The sequence below is a fragment of the Scaptodrosophila lebanonensis genome, unplaced genomic scaffold, assembly GCF_003285725.1.
Source record: "Scaptodrosophila lebanonensis strain 11010-0011.00,11010-0021.00 unplaced genomic scaffold, SlebRS2 tig00001410-arrow-pilon, whole genome shotgun sequence".
NCBI lineage: Eukaryota > Metazoa > Arthropoda > Insecta > Diptera > Drosophilidae > Scaptodrosophila > Scaptodrosophila lebanonensis.
Genome location: NW_022060738.1, coordinates 2,613,885 through 2,630,516, shown reverse-complemented (window position 1 = coordinate 2,630,516; position 16,632 = coordinate 2,613,885). Strand labels below are relative to the sequence as shown.

General features: G+C 37.1%; 2 protein-coding genes across 4 annotated transcripts; both read left to right on the top strand.

Moving 5' to 3' along the window:
• Positions 1 to 2,816: 2,816 nt before the first annotated feature.
• Positions 2,817 to 5,756, top strand: LOC115630655. Its single transcript, XM_030527297.1, has 3 exons — positions 2,817 to 2,976; positions 3,037 to 3,213; positions 5,289 to 5,756. Exons 1-3 carry the CDS (start codon positions 2,916 to 2,918, stop codon positions 5,495 to 5,497), a joined length of 447 nt encoding a protein of 148 aa, XP_030383157.1. The 5' UTR covers positions 2,817 to 2,915; the 3' UTR covers positions 5,498 to 5,756.
• Positions 5,757 to 10,603: 4,847 nt separating this feature from the next.
• Positions 10,604 to 14,692, top strand: LOC115630558. Of its 3 annotated transcripts, none has more exons than XM_030527169.1 (4): positions 10,604 to 10,665; positions 10,742 to 10,828; positions 10,885 to 11,061; positions 14,239 to 14,692. In XM_030527169.1, exons 2-4 carry the CDS (start codon positions 10,768 to 10,770, stop codon positions 14,445 to 14,447), a joined length of 447 nt encoding a protein of 148 aa, XP_030383029.1. In that variant the 5' UTR covers positions 10,604 to 10,665; positions 10,742 to 10,767; the 3' UTR covers positions 14,448 to 14,692. The 3 variants fall into 3 exon arrangements, with proteins under 3 accessions (XP_030383029.1, XP_030383030.1, XP_030383031.1); XM_030527170.1 differs by having other exon boundaries at positions 10,628 to 10,665; positions 10,738 to 10,828; XM_030527171.1 differs by lacking the exon at positions 10,604 to 10,665 and having other exon boundaries at positions 10,678 to 10,828.
• Positions 14,693 to 16,632: the final 1,940 nt, after the last annotated feature.

The window sequence follows — 16,632 nt, the reverse complement described above, 5'->3', positions numbered from 1 at the left end:
TGAGGCTTCAATTCCAACTGCGCGATCAGTGGACCGATCTGCTCCGATGGACCTGTCACCGCTGCTTATCACTAGTCTATATATACATATTTAAAGCACAATAATCAGCTTCTCTCGGCACTGCTTCAGGTTTCCATAACATTGTTCATACGACTACATACATACATGTTCATTAATAGATTTTTGCTTTTGAATACTGTTCACAATTAATCATTTGTCATCTACAACTTTTTATTATGACTCTTGATGAAAAAACTATATTTATTTAGTATATTTATTTATAAATATACAAAATGAAATGAAATATTAATCGGCTTGTAAGGGCTAACATTTTTGGAACATTTTAATGGCTCTAATTACATTATATGTAGTAATATGTAGGACTTTAAGACTAAATAAAACATTGTCACTAATTTGTAAATATTTTAAAATAAAATCGCATTTAAATACTTACTTTTATGAAATACAATATCCACAAAAGTCGACTTAATTTCCAAATGTGTTGAGTTCAGCGCAGCTGTGGCCCTTGCCGTGCAAAATCTGTCACTGCCAGCATTAAAGCGTTGAAGCCTACAAAAAAACAAACTACTAATCCAATTAGACCCCTCGGTGGGACACAGCACATAAAACCAGCAACCCAAATACATATATAGACATTTTTATAATACTTGGCCGCTTTGTTGCCCTTAATTTGGCATTGTCCTGTTGCCTCTATAATCGCAGCCTTCAATCTCGAGTGCATATTCGATCGCCTCCCTCTCCCCACCTCCCCCTCATTACTTTCACTCACCATTCTCGAGTCCATAGAATGTGCAACCATTTTAATTAAATTTATGCAAATTGTGTCGCCTTGTCGCCATTGATTAGTGTCGCACCCCACCGAGAGGACAGCGCCTCATTAGGTTTCGATTGTGTGCAGAGATAATGAAATGAACATATTGCAGTGTACAAGTTGAAAATTGTAAAGACAAAAACACACAACTGCCAAAGGATTGGGCCCCGCCATGCAGCTGAAAAACAAGAAAAATAAACAGCCCAGACATGCCACACAAAACCGAGCAATATGCAGCTGTCATTAAAGAATGTGTGGCATTGTGGGTGATGAATGGTGGCAACAACAAATAAATACCTTTTGATGAAACATTTATGTCTCGTGAAAATATAATATACTTGTACTTGAACAATAACATTTTAAGTTTTCCAGAAACTACGCTACTCGTATTTCCCCTACAATTTAATACCATTTTTTGTATACATATATAATTTATAAAACATTTAATTAGATTTGAATTGTGCTAGTATGCTGTTAATTCATATTCAGTTCATAAACAGATTTTACTAATTGTTTATCAAAATATTTTCATTTTGGTCTTTCAATCTCAAATGAGAAACAAAAAATGTAGCATACTTTTGGGATTTCACGAAATTGTTCTCTTCGAAGTGAAAGAAACAACACCAACAATTTTCGAGTCACTTCTGAAATACACTCATGAAATGAGTATTTTCCATTCGTACTTTTTGTAATACGCTTAACACTAATTATAATGCTCATGAAAATTGCTAGAGGCTGTTTACTTTCTGTCATACGTGCAAATTGTCAAACTTGCCATTCGCTTCAATATCGTGAATATATCGCTATGTACATATGTATATGTATATGTATATTTGTTTGTCTGTGTGTGTAAAGCGTCAACAAAGGTTCTGTCAATTAGTACTTTTTGTATTACCTTTCATAAAAATCAACTGTCAACAACTTATTCACAACTGTTTTCCAGAAGCAGAAGCTCTAAAATTTCAATACTTGCTGTGAATCATCTCGAAATGGAATCTATAGAACAGTAAGCTATACAAAAATATAGTTGGTTGCAATTATTTTGTAAATACTTATGTACCTAAATATTTATACTTATTCGAATGTATTTATGAGTCAAATTTGCTTAAGTCGCATTACTAGACTGTATTTTAGACTTATGGGAATTATAAACGTGATTAGGTAAATGTCAGCCTACACTGAGAACAAATAGTTTACTAGTTGTACAATGTTAATGAGATTATCATCATATTTTAAATTTAATCATTTGTATAAACAGGAATATTCAAATTCCGTATTCCAATTACTTTTTATGGTCAATAAAATATCTAATAAAGAGCCAGAAGATGTTACATCAAGCGTTTATCATTAATAATAATGCATAATTTGGAAATCAAAAATGTAAATCCAGTTTTGGCTAGTCCTTTACACTAAAACACTCGTTGAATACACTACGAAGGTCACAATTAGGAATGTTGCCTACCCCAGAGAAAATTTAAAGATTTGAAGTATGTGTGACCTTCATTCGAACTTGCAAGCATATTAAAAATATACACACATCTTATACTTTTTGCTTTATTTAATTGAAAGCACATGCAATATATATAAAGCTAACCTTTTTTTTTATCAGTGTACCAATCAACTGAATTTGTAATTTGAAAACAAAGGTCTCAGCAAAAACCAAAACAAATACTCAGCCAGAAACCGGTTCTTAATGTTCGAATGAAAACAAATAAATAACAATGAGGTTTGAACCGCTTGAAATACACACACGCATACAAACAAACACCTTCACGTACAAACTTGCGGCATATTGCGGTAAATAAACATTTTAACTCAAAACAGAGCGGGCAGCAGACAGCGGGCAGAGCAGAAACTTTGCGCGCTTGAGCAAAAAACTTGAACCGTTCGAGTGGGAATCGTCGCGTCACAGACGCTTAACTGACACTCCGACCCACCCACTGACTCTGCAGCTTACTCGCCGCCTCAAACCAAGCGAACTCGTCAGACGTGCAACAGACAGCGTCAGAGTAGGTTTGTGTGTAGCGCAGCGAAAGTATTTTGGAGCGAAAGAGAGAGTAAAAGTTTTAAGTAAAACGCAATTATGGTGTCAACAATTAAATGCATTTTGGCGGTGGCCATCATGATTGGCTTTGCCTGCTCGGGTAAATAAGACTTAAAGCAACATTTTTAAACATATAATGCAACAAAGGATTTTTGAATAGCTTTCGCAATCAAATGCTACCAATGCGAATCCCTCACCAATCCCAAGTGTGGCCTCAAATTCGAAGCCGATGACACGATGCTGATCGATTGTTCCCGCACTGGACCCCCACGCTATCTGCAGAACTTCTTCCAGTTCCGTAATGCCACAGGTTGCATGAAGAAGACGCTCGAAAGTGGTAAGTAATATAAACATAATTATAGGAATTATTAATGTGATTTGCTGCACCGTAAAAGACACGAAGATGAAGCGGGTGGTCTATTTATAAATAATAGAATAACTTCGGAATAACTCAAAATAATTACAGATTATTTATTTATTGTTAAGCAAAGAATGAAAGAATTTTTTAAGCTCCTTCTAAGTCGAATCAGACAGCTATCAGCTTGAGAAATATGCAGTGTGATCAGAAGAACTCTCAGTTTGCGAGAGTTTTACTTCTTTGTAGCCATATCTAAGGCTGTTCTCCATTTTTATACCTTGGAGTTTTTTTTTATCCCGATTTTAATTCAATTTTTCGGCATTCATATGACTAGCTTCAATATATCTCGCATTCTGCTAAAACTCTGCTAAAGTTCTGTTAAAATTCTGCTAACGTTCTGCTAATATTTTGTGCGCATTAAGATTTGCACTGCTTAGGCCAAGCAGCGCAAAAACAAATCCTTCATATCCTGTTCTGACATAAGAACCGGTTCGTGTCAGAAACACAAAACTTCTTAGCTTCCTGGCCTTTATTTTTTTACAGGATACTTTCAGCTTATTGAATATCGTGTTACTTTGACTTTAGAGGTGCACTCTTTTCCTTTGCACTCTGGCATAGCGGAAATCCTTCCGTGTATACTTATGCTAATTACACGCATAATAATCGGCGCACATCGTTTTTATACTATATTGTTGTTGTTGTTGTTGTCGCCGTCGTTGTTATGCCCATAATTGCTGGCATCTTTTCGTGGCTTTGATGTCATCACAGCTGCCCGATTTTTACGTTATGATGTCATGCATAAATATCTTAGCATCAGCTGTTGTTGTTGTTGTTGTTGTTGTCATTGTTGTTGTCGTCATTCGTATTGTAGGCAGTTAAGCGGATTTAATCATTGCCTTTGCGCTCGGCACGAATTCATATTATAATTTGATGCTTAATTGCGATAAGCAACAAGTTTGCTTTTCGCTGGGAAAAGCTCTACTTACAAATATTAAATAATGTTTGTAAAGTTTTAAAAGGATATTTATAAAATATTTTATTTTACTGATCATACAAGTATAGAAAATGGATTTACCTTATAAACTTTATAGCTAAGCAGAAATCTCTCCTTTATTCCTACATACTAGTTTAATACATACTTATTGTTATTGTTTAAAAATGATCAGAATATTTGAATATTTATGTATTCTGTTTTGATTACCCAAATATTCCATATGTAAAGCATATTCAGCCATCTTTCAAGGATAAGCCGCTATTAAGCCCACTTCTTTTTAACAATATGATTTCTTTACAAACCAGAAATGTTAAGTAAACATTTTGTTTTTATAAATATATATAGAAGCAGAATTATATTCAGACGTATGTGTAGCTCTATCTGCGCTCTATCTTCTGAGTTACGAGCGGCACTTTGACACCGGGCTGGTGTTTTCATCTGGAATGTGATAGCATGTTTCAAACTAACAGCGTTGGAACTAATTTATTCTGTCCGATAATCCTCCTATAATTGAACTTAATTCATCGCTGATATCTGTTCAGTGCCTGAACGATGAGGTCATCAAATGGCGACTCACAGCTACTTTTCGAAATAGTTGTTTCAGGCACGTCCGAATAACTTGGCACTCGCCTGACTTGTTCCAAATTTCAAAATACAAACAATACATGTGTATCCGTGGACGTATTGACGGCAAACAAAAACAACTTTTAAAACTGAAGTAAATATGCGCCGGCAGCAGAACGAATCCGTTGCTAATTTATGGCAGTAAGTTGGAAAATATTTCCAGTTGCAACCCTTCGCTGGGCTCCCACAAATAGAGCAAATATGCCATAATAATAGTAATAGAAATAATAATAATAATAGAAATAATAATATTACGAAAACAGCCGCAAGATGAGGCACTGCCCTTTTTCCGGACACAATGGCACTGCATTGTGGAGTGGCGAATAACAATCTTTGTACTTGTATCCATAAGATAGCATCTGCCAACCATTGTTTGGCAGAGAAAGCGTTGGTTAGCACCAGACTCACATATATCTTTCTCCATTCACACTTTCAGTGGTCGGCCATCCACAAATCGTGCGCACCTGCTACTTCGGCGATGTCTCGAACATACAGAGCGGCTGCCAGTCGGACCCTTCCCTGCCCTTCGTCAGGCAGCTGGGCTGTGACGTGTGCACCAAGGACGAATGCAACAGTGCCGGCTCCTTGGCGCCCCTCGCCGGTGCCATTCTGATGTTCTTCGGCGTGGCCCGTCTGCTCTCCTAAATGACGAGTGTCCCCTAGCTGCCTAGGATCTTAGCTTTTCAATTAGTTTTAAGCAACGCTATCTCACTACTTGAACTACCTTTAAAATGTTATTTAAGTTGTTCGTCCTTTGTGAATATTGCTTAAATTTTCATTCTCACTTAATTACAAATACATTGTTGTAGACAAGAAAAAACAATCAGCATGCGCCTTTCATTTGTTGTGTACATTTTGATTGACAATAAATGTATTGAAATTCTGCACTTTGCTTTATAACGAATGCATCTGTTTTGAATTTTTAATTAGCTCTTGCCAACACAATTCACAAAGCTACGCATTGTAAATGTATATTGTGGAATATTGTTTATAAAAGGAAACCTGTTTTAGGTAAAACAAATAATCAGGCTATCAAAAAACACGCCCATCCATGGCTGCTAATGGTCTTGAATAGACTTTGCAGGCTTGCTGAATGGACTGAGAATGCGGGCTTCGAACTGTCCATGAATACGAAGAATTATCATTATTGTTCAGTTTTTAGATTTCCTTTTTTAACTTTGAGTCCCTTATATTTTAATCGCATTTGTCAATTATGTTTAAGCTGCAAATTGAATTTGATTTTGAACATTTTCTTAATATTTTGCATAAAGTTATTTACAAGAATATACATATATGGATTGGAATCCAATTTTTTTTAACAAAATGTATCAGAAATCTCTCATTATGGGATTTGTTTTGAATCCTCAAAAAGTCAGTAATTGACGCCTCTTCCCAAATTTGGATTTCGAAGGATATTTTTACAATCTTATTGACAACACATACTTACAAAGGTAAGTAGAAGCAGCCAAATTTTAGGATAATAGCTATTAAGACTTTTCTTGATCGGTCCTGCTTCGAATGTTGGCAGCTGTAGGATATATATTTGTTTTAATTTAATTTGGCATTAAATGGGTTATAAATTAGTAATATGTATATAGTACTATGGAAATCTATATGTATCTAGTATGTTGGTGTGCTCGTGGAACGACGATTATTTTAGTTAAATGGCTGTAGTGGGGGAAAGGGGTGGTTGCAGGATATTCAAGAGTCGGGCCGGCCTGAACTTGAATTAAGTAAGTATTGTCTTTTGTAGCGCTGTCATTCGTTCTTGCATTGCTGATTATCCATTGAATTCTCTGAACTGTGAATGGATTCTGCGCTTTTATCTGAATGCGTTGTACACAAATATATTTATTTATAATAAAGTATAGTATGTAGGATATATTGCTCGCAGACTCAAATCTGTTTATCACTTCCGCTTCTTGTGGCATTAAACAAAAGACCTTGTGGTGCAACAAACTGCACGAAAAGTGTTGATAATCGCAGCTTGCTGACTAATCAATGGAAGAAATAAGTGAATTGTTTCTACATATCGTGATAGTTTATTGTATAAGGGCCACTTTTTAAATAAAATCTGACTAATGAGTGCAAGATCGGCATACAGATTAGTTGCAATTCGAATAACAATTCATCGTAAGTGCTTTACGTGTCAAATCGAATTACAGAGCTATCTTATTCCAGATTAGTTTCTATTCGGGCTGTGGAAATTTTATGGCCACTTTCCACTCATTGAACGAGGGGCATATGTACATACTCTTATGTACAAATACATACATATGTGAAAATATTAGTCAACTCGCATAGTCACTCTAGCAATCAGTTTATTTACAGAACTGAGCTCAGTCGTTGGATGTGCGTTTTGTGAGTCAGCTTCAAGCCCGGTAGGTGGGGGCAACACCTGAGCTTAATTAGTGGATGTATGTGATGGCCGTATATAAGAAACAAAACAACAATGCTCGAGCTGTTCACATTTTTTTATACTGCGCACACTTTCGGAAAGGAAATTAAACGAAACTCGAAAAAGGTCACGCAATCCGTAGCGACAGCGACCCGTAACTGAAGTCAAAGCCCCCCTCGGTGTACCCACACGCGTACACTGAAAGAAAAGTGGCCTATCCTAACTTCACCTCGAACCGTATTTTAAAATGCAAGTATGAAATCGGCCCAATGGAGATAGTGATATTGTTTCAGGTATGCAAGAAAGGCCAGAACCGAGAGAGAGACGTGAATTGTTTTAATTATGGATCTATTTGAAATGAATTTTAATTGAATTCTAGTTTCTTTCCACCTGGAATGTGGAATGTGGCTTGGATTTACGAAATCGATGCCCAAAACTAAAAGTCCGATTCTTGACTTTTGAAAAAGGAAATGGGAGTACTGAACGCTAGTAAAAACAGACTGATTTTCAGTCAGATTTGTCCAGATTGGAAATGTACTCAACATAGTGGGTCTTCCAAGATAACCCCACTTGTATCCCCGTTTGCCATCGACAAAAAGAATCGACGCAATCGTTTTTTAATTAGACACTTCCCAGCTCCACTAAGTAAGTCGAAAAGAGAGTTAAATCATATACGATTTTTCTCCGTGTGTATGTATATTGCCCACATTGGCCAATTTGTTGTTGTTTTTTGGGTTCTTATGTTAATGCATGTGGGTGTGTATGGCCATGTGTGTGTGTGTGTGTGTGTGTGTGAGAGAGATAGAGAGAGTGTCTGCTTTGTTAATTATGCCTAATTGATTTTAATTTCGTTTACAACTCGGCTGCACTGCGGGCTACCCTTCGAATTCGAGTTTACAAAAGTGTTAAATGCACTTTACATTGAAGTGTGGCGAGAAAGGTCAAGAAACTGTCTTCGAGTTAATGCCACTACTTGAGTGGCTGCTCAGGCACGTCTCCGCCGGTGACTTCCCGCCCCCACCCCCACCTACTCGCCATGCACAATTGACCCCAAACTCATTTGGCATAATTTAGAAATTACTTAATTGAAACGTCTTCGGATGCCGTGCGCATTAGAAAATGTTCTACTGAGAACTCACAAGCTTTGGGGCTGGGCTGGGAAATGGAAAGATATCTACATATGTATGTATGTATGTCTGTCTGTCTGTCTGTCTGTCTGTCTGTCTGTCCGTCTGTTAACAATGGTGGAGGGATGTGTGTGTCATAAAAGAGAGAATAAAACGGCTATGAAAATAAAATGATTGCTATTAAGTGAATGGCAATTGTTTGGCAGCAGCGTGCGGGCGTCTGATAAATACTTATAGGCGGAGCTAAATGAGTTCGTTATGCCTATAAAGAACTACTCATATAAAGATAAATGCATAAGTAAAATTTAAAGTTGTTTACCGATTCATACATAAGTATGAAGTTAGATAAATGCACGACTTAGAGAGCTGCATGAAGACACCCTTTTGAATGAACGAATACTTTCCTTCTTGAGGTCAAACGAAAGTAACGGTCCAATTTGATCTTTTCTCACGATCTATTCAGTTGTTATTGTGAAAATTCTGCATTTGCTTGGTCTTTGCATTCAGCCACTCAGTAGTGCGCGTGCACTCATTCATTCATTTTTTTGGTTCTCTCGATATTGCAGATGAATAGAATAGTACACGACTGCAGAGACACATATATATTTCGTATTAGACGTCTGCAATACGTTTCCCTTTGGCCAGAGTAAACGAATGCAGGCTAAATTATTTATTTACATACTTGATATATATCTAAGATTAGGCACAACCATATTTTGTTCACCGACAACTTTAACGTAATAGGATATACATTTTACCTATTGAACTCTGTTTTTCGAAAGGATTGGATATTTGAGATTCTTAGCCTGGCTCAGAGTTGAGAAAAGCTGATGCTTAAATAGTGAAAGAATTCGACAGCACAGAGCAGTCGATAAAGTACAAAAGGAAGCTAAGTTTAAGAAAATAATTTTAAGAAAGTTTAGTATTGGACACAGCTCAACCTTAAATTATTTTTAATTTAACACTCATTCGTATATATTCTTTTCGTTTGATCCCAATCATAATATTTGCCATATTTGAATAGGTTATTCGATGCTCTCTCTTGAGTCTAGGCAATCAATATTAAGAATTCAAAATATGCTATAAATGATCTCATCACTCAACAATATAAATAAAAATGTTTCATATCAAAAATGTTTCTGATTTGTTTGAATATCAAAATATATCACACATCTGTTGGACCGCAGCATTCAGTGTTGTGCTCTGCAATATTTGGCAGAAATGGGGCGATATTTACGCTCAAATATTAATCACTCATGCATACATGTACATACATACATATAAATGTTTAGATTCGTATGTAAGAGACAGTTGTTAATTGCATTTGTTGGCACAACAATGTAAAGTCGACACGACCTGCCAACAACCTGTTTGCGTTGAATTTTGTGCGGCTACTACGCAGCATTTAAAATGACAGCAATGTGGAGGCAAGCAGATACAAGTGTGGATAAATAATACGAGTCTATCAAAAACAAGAACAACAACAACAACAACAACAACAATAGGCATTTCTATGATGCTATCTTTGTGGTAACACGCCCCGCATACAGATGAGGGAACCGCAAACGCATGCCGAAGCATAAAAGCCATCACATAACTCACACACTTATATAATAGTACATATTTTATTAAAAAACTGTTCATAAAACGAAGTTGCGTTCATCGCTGGCTTGTGTGTAGTTTGTAAATCGCCAACAAATGATGGCCTATGAGAAAACGTAAATAAATAAGAAATTTTTGGCTGACATCAGCAGCGCCAAACACGTTTAGAAAATACCAAAAAATATACTCGACGTATGTATACATACTATATATACATACTTAGGTATATGTGTGTTTGTGCAGTATATAATAAAATTCTAAAACAAAATTACGTTAACGTCGCTTGCGGCAGCAACATAAATTAAAAACTGAACACGCAATGGAAACCACTCGCAGACTCACTCACTCACTCGCTCCCTCACTGCCTCACTGCCTCACTCTCTCAGTCGCTCACGCACTCGCTCTTGCGCTCAGCCGTCAGGCAGGCAGACAGGCAGGCAGGCAGGCAAGCAGTTGCGTCGCTCACTCACTCGAAGCTGTTTTGAGTCAATCGAGTGCGCTTGGAGATACATGGGTGCGGGAAAGGCAGGCCGGCAGAGGGAGTGGGAGCGGGAGACGCAGAGGCCGTCAGGAGGGGGAGGAGGGGACGTTGTTGCTTCAAACGCTGACATTATTCGAATTTGTCCAGTGCTGAGGCATTCAGACGTACAGTAGACGGCGTGCCGTGCAGTTTTGTTTGTGTCAAGGTCTGTGGCAGCACTTCGAAAATAGAAATTCATTCTTGAGATAATTTGTAATATTTGTTGTATTTTGGCAAGGCAGAAGAATTTTGAAGAGCAACAAGAAAAATGGTGTCAAGTGTGAAGTATTTGCTGGCTGTTGTCATTCTGGCCAGTGTGGCATGCACGGGTAGGCATATGTTTGAAAATTAAGGATATCCAAAAACTCATTTGATCCTCCGCCAGCCTTCGCCCTCAAGTGCTATCAATGCGAATCGCTGACCAACTCAAAGTGTGGCGAGAAGTTCGAAGCCGACGATAGCCTCCTCCTGGACTGTGCCCGCATCACCCCGCCACGCTTCCTGCAGAACTTCTTCCCTGTGCGCAATGCCACCGGCTGCATGAAGAAGACCATCGAAGGACGTAAGTACCTCCACCTCCACCTCCCCATGCCACCTCACACACTATCCGGGTCGGGTTTCAGTCTCCCAAGCACCCCCAGTCTTAGTTACAGTCAGTGATGTCAATCGCCGATATGATGTCATGCCTCTGCTTTTGTGTCTCATTTTTTCGACGACTACTGTACTAATCCGAGGGGGTTATGCTTGGCGGGCTCACCACACCCACTCGCATAAAACGGAGCACGCTCGGCTGTTTTTGATACGTTTTTAAACAATTAGCTTCATTAGTTAGTGGACAGTGTGGGCGCAAGAAATTAACAATTAGACGAATATTATTATCATACTTGTGGGTAATTAATTTAGGTGTGAAACGGCTAATTCAATCTCCAGCCCGAAACAAATTTCCACTTTCTCGTCCATCCTATGCTAATTTATGGAAGCAGCTCCACAAAAGGCGCCATCAAGATTCACTTTTACGCAACAAACTGGGTTGGGAAGGTCTCTGTGGATAAATTATAATGAGCTGAAGCCGGAAATGCAGAAAAAGTTAATTCCCTCGTTGCCTATTTAATAGACTGAACACAATTTATTTTGCTGATTAAACATAAATTAAAGCTAAGATTTTTGGGATAAACTGGTAGTTATCACATTGTTGGTTGTTCATCTCATTGTAAATAACTTTTTGAACGTTATGGTCTTTTTTTTTTTAATTCTGTATTTTTTGTGCGCAATTTTTTGGCTTGCAATGATATTCTTGCAAAATTCTCTTCTCAGATAAACAATGCCAATAAATGATAGGCTTTGCTTTAAAAAATGTGGCTTAGAAAAGAATTTGGCACAATTGTTTGCAATTTAATCAAAATGTCGCCAAGAGTGTTTTTAGTTTGCTTTTTTGTTTTTCAAGAGAAAAAGTTAACATACTCCTAAATTGAAATGAAAAGCATCCACAAATTTCTTAATAATAACCCTAAAATGGGCCAAGGACCTACTGAAACGACTGCAGACAGAATTCATAAGACACATCTTTTAGCGAAATTACGCAGATTCGAGTGTTATATATACTTGTATGTATATGGAATTTTTGAGAATATTGTGATATTGAAATATAAGCATATTCAAAAGCACGCACAAGCTGGGCAGAATTATGAATTATTATTAGGTATATCGGAACTGTATAGGAATACAAATTTATATAGCAGCGCCCGCACTAAAAATACAGTAGGGGTTCCCTATAACAGCTTCAAAAATCAGTAAAATAAGTAAATAAGAGGCGAACACCATTCAAAATAATAACAAAAGCCCAGGCATCTGATATTTCCATAAAAGTCAAATAAAAATGAACAGAACATTAGCTTCGTGTGTCTTTTGAGACTCGAATCGCTGTTCGATTTTGCATATTTTGCATATTACTTTGATTGTGTTTTGGTTGCGAAAGCAGGCGTCGCAGATTTATGTTTTGAATTGTTTTTACTGCCGAATGCCTCATCGGTTTCGGGCCGCTCGCGTCGCTGGCATTGAAGCGGGCAGCTGTCGGTTTGTTGGAGAAACAGACACACAATATTTTCTAAAAATTGTTTATACCATACTACATATACTTGTATACTACAAGTATATATGTGCATAGTCATCTGCTTATTTCAATATTTATAAAAGAAATTGTGTGTCAATTCTGCTGAGCAGCTCTTGCTCTCAGTTCTCTCGCACCACTGCCGATTACCGCATAAATAGTTTAGCAATTATATTAATTGATTTAGCTTTGGCTTGCAAATGGGACAACGATATGCAATTAATTGGCCTGCTATGAGTTAACGCTTATTAATTGTTCACAGCAATTGCACTGCCCTGCGCCCACCAACTTGTCATTATTCGTGTATATCTGACATACATACTCGTGCGGGTATTTGTTTTTTATTTTCAGTGCAATTGTTTACTTTGCTGTGAGTTTTGTTTTCTGCTACTTTTTTACATCTGCTTAAGATCTCAAGGTTAATTTATTTAACCCGTCAATGCCAGTTAAATTAATGAGTCTTGCAACATGATTTCTTTTTCGCATATTTAGGCAAATACATTCATTTTCTAAAAATGTTGTTTTGGTATCCCAAAATTCATGACTTATTCAAGAACATTTAATTTTAATAGAGCTCTGGATTTCGTCTGGCGCTGCCAATTTGATTCTTTTCGCTTTAAATTAAAGAGTTCTCCAGGTTCTGCACAACTCAACATTTCATTGTGTACTCATGTAGGAAACTAAAATCGCGGACTTTCCAATGATATATACTACTTCCGACCTTTCCCAAAATCATTGCAACACTTCATTTAAAATATGATTAATATTAAATAAATAATATGAACTAAACAAATCAAAGCAAATGTGCCTAGAAACTGTAGACCGAATTGGCATACTCGTGAACAACCATAACTAGATTATATACAGTGATAACTCCCTTATCCGGACACTCTAAAGTATTTAAATATGCCCTAAATCGGACACTCCCCTTGGGCGGACAAGAGAGTTTTCACTGCACAGCCATGGACATTGGTGGGTGGACACGACGTCTTGGACTGGTTCCTATACTTGTATGGCACTCAAAATAGGAGTTTACCTTAACCGTCTCTACCTAATGTTTTATAATATATACCACATGAGAAAGAAGAGCATTTAATACCCTATTTCACTTAAGTGCATAAAAATATGACCCGTTCGATTTGTTAATCTTCTTTTTATTACTTGTACATGCTGTTCCAGCGAATGTTGCTTTTTCGCATTAATTGGAGTATTAGTTTGTTGTAGAAACACAAAGCCGTTAATGGGTTAAGGCAATTAATGTTAATTCCAACAATGCGCATTAAAGTGCATTTTCACAGTTACAAGTATTGTAGTTGGATTGTAAAAACTAACTACAAATACCAAACTGGTTGGAAGCAAAAGCAATTAAAGCAGTCAGTTAATAGAAAATTTCAAAAACAGCGCGAAATCGATCCGATAGTCACACATTATAGGTACACTCAGATGCATACATATAGGCATCTACAGCTTAAATGAAGCATGAAAAGCAGCGTTGCAAATTCCATCTACAATAAGTCTCAAAAGTGCCGGCTATTCGCTGACGCATTGCCTTAATTAGCATATCCAGACAAAAGTTAGTCAGCAAAATGGTTGAAAACACGAAAATTACAAATATTTTCTTTATCTCCACAGTGCCCGGCAAGCCGCAGATTGTGCGCAGCTGTTTCTTCGGGGATGTCAGCAACACCTTCAGCGGCTGCCAGTCCGATCCTTCGCTGCCCTTCGTCAAGCAGCTGAGCTGCGATGTCTGCAGCAAGGACGAATGCAACAGTGCCGGCTCCCTGGCACCCATTGCAGGCGCCATCCTGCTGTTCTTCGGCGTCGCACGAGTGCTCTCCTAAGTCTGTCTCGGACTAAATACTTGAACATTCACAGAAGAATCTCAAGAGCTACATATAAACATACATATGCAATACCTATGTGTCTTAAATGTTGTGCGCTTTATAAATACGAAATGATTTTATTTTCTCCCCCCTTTTTGCAGAACATACAAATTTCATATTGCTACGTTATTTTTTTATAAATCTTTGTACACCTGGCAAAGCATTTTGCAACAATAAAATCGCTTAATTTATTCCCAAACCCATCCAGAGTTGTTTATTTTGGGAAAGTTGGGTAAGTATTTCAGAAAACTTAAAAGTGGAGAAGGATCATCTCTGTCCGCCTGCCAGCACGATCTTCTCGATACACAAAAACTATGAATAATAGGTTTGGCTTAGATATATAATTATCTTATCATAAGTGCATCTCCATTTTTAGGCAAACAATTCAGCAGATTTTGTTGTCGTTCCATTCTACACTGAATTTTCAAATACAACTTTGGATATATAAAATTTCACTTTTGCTAAAATTTTTGAATTTGGAACCTTATAAATATTTCATAGACAAGTTTATTTAATGTCTTATGTAAGTATGTCTTCCCACGGCACAAATGTTAAGCAAACAACTATGCTAAATATTGAAATTATTAACATATTCCTACTACTTATGTATATGTAAGCCGTTTTATGAATGTAAATTTGATCGAACCCCGCTTTTAAAAGGCCGTTATGACTTGAATTAAAGAAATGTCTTTCGTTTCCGCTTTCAAACTAACAAACATTTTGAATATTTTATAGGTCTAATGAAATGATGGCCAAACACGTTTCCAAGACTGTAACCAGATGTGGCTTCGAGTATTACGTAATATTTAAATGTAAGCCTGGAAGTATGCAATGGTTATGTACTAATATTGTTAGCTGAATCCCCCTTCCTGGCATACTTAATAACAAGTGGAGAAGCTCAAGTTGGGTTTACCGACTCTTTTAAATACTCTGTACATATGTGCATAATAATTATAAAAATCAAAACAATTAAAAAATAAAACAAACTTACACAGCTTACACACTAACACATCTTTGTGCAAAATTTGGTGTCTCTAGCTCTTATAGTCTCTGAGATCTAGACAGACAGACAGGCAGAATAAACATACTTTTTGGGGTATATATATTATATTTTTCACTTCCCGCAAACCTAATATACAAGGTGTGTTCCAAAGTAAACAGGACTTAAAAAAAAAATGGTTTTTTCGGCAAAACCAATTTATTTTATTCAAATTAGTCTCCTTCTGATCCAATACAGCTTTTTGCGCGATCCAAAAGCATGTCGAACGAGTGTTTTAGCTCGTTGGCCGCCAGTATGCCGGTGCAGGCCTTTTGAATGGCCTCTACGTCTGTATAACGCTTTCCTTTCATGGGCAAATGCATTTTTCCGAAAAGATAGAAGTCGCACGGTGCCATATCAAGTGAATACGGCAAGTGGTTAATGGTTAAAATGTGATTTTTGGTCAAATAATCGGTCACAAGCGTCGATCAATGAGAGCAATTTTTGGTCGTCAGTCAATTTGTGCGGAACAAACCGTGCACACACCTTTCGTAAGCCCAAATGTTCGGTCAATTGTTCAATTCCATTTCCATCAATTTTAATGATGATTTCGGCTAATTTTTGATGAATTCACGCACAGTTTCGATGGAATTTTCGGTGATTGCGAATTTTGATTGGCCCACATGTTGACGGTCATTTATGTCCTCACGACCACTTTGAAAACGTTGAAACCACTCGTGCACTCTGCTACGGGATAGGCAATCTTCGCCATAAACTTGTTCCATCAATTGAAACGTTTCGGTAAAAGTTTTACCAATTTTAAAACAAAATTTAATGTTGGCTCTTTGTTAAAAGCTCATCGGACCGATAACACAAACATACTGACACTGAAAACGCAATAACTTCACTTCCAATCGATGAAATGTTAAGAAATTCTCACTAGACAATCGATAAAGATAGCAGTTTCTAACGCACATATAGATAGCGCCACCAGGGGGCGCTAGATTCAAAAGTCCTTCAATGGAAGTTGAAGATGTTTAGTATCACATTCAAAGGTTAAACGTTGTTTTGAACACAAAATAACTAATATATTTTAATCTATGTTGAAAAGCCATTCATGATAGCTTTAAATATAACTGCCATTTACACTTTATTATGTTCATA

What these genes read in the sequence shown, in the direction of transcription:
- LOC115630655 (XM_030527297.1), top strand. Translation starts at nt 2,916, where the DNA reads ATGGTGTCAACAATTAAATGCATTTTGGCGGTGGCCATCATGATTGGC. An exon ending in GATTGGCTTTGCCTGCTCGG is followed by an intron (nt 2,977 to 3,036) that starts GTAAATAAGACT and finishes ATTTTTGAATAG; the next exon opens with CTTTCGCAATCAAATGCTAC. An exon ending in GAAGAAGACGCTCGAAAGTG is followed by an intron (nt 3,214 to 5,288) that starts GTAAGTAATATA and finishes TCACACTTTCAG; the next exon opens with TGGTCGGCCATCCACAAATC.
- LOC115630558 (XM_030527169.1), top strand. Translation starts at nt 10,768, where the DNA reads ATGGTGTCAAGTGTGAAGTATTTGCTGGCTGTTGTCATTCTGGCCAGT. An exon ending in GGCCAGTGTGGCATGCACGG is followed by an intron (nt 10,829 to 10,884) that starts GTAGGCATATGT and finishes ATCCTCCGCCAG; the next exon opens with CCTTCGCCCTCAAGTGCTAT. An exon ending in GAAGAAGACCATCGAAGGAC is followed by an intron (nt 11,062 to 14,238) that starts GTAAGTACCTCC and finishes TTATCTCCACAG; the next exon opens with TGCCCGGCAAGCCGCAGATT.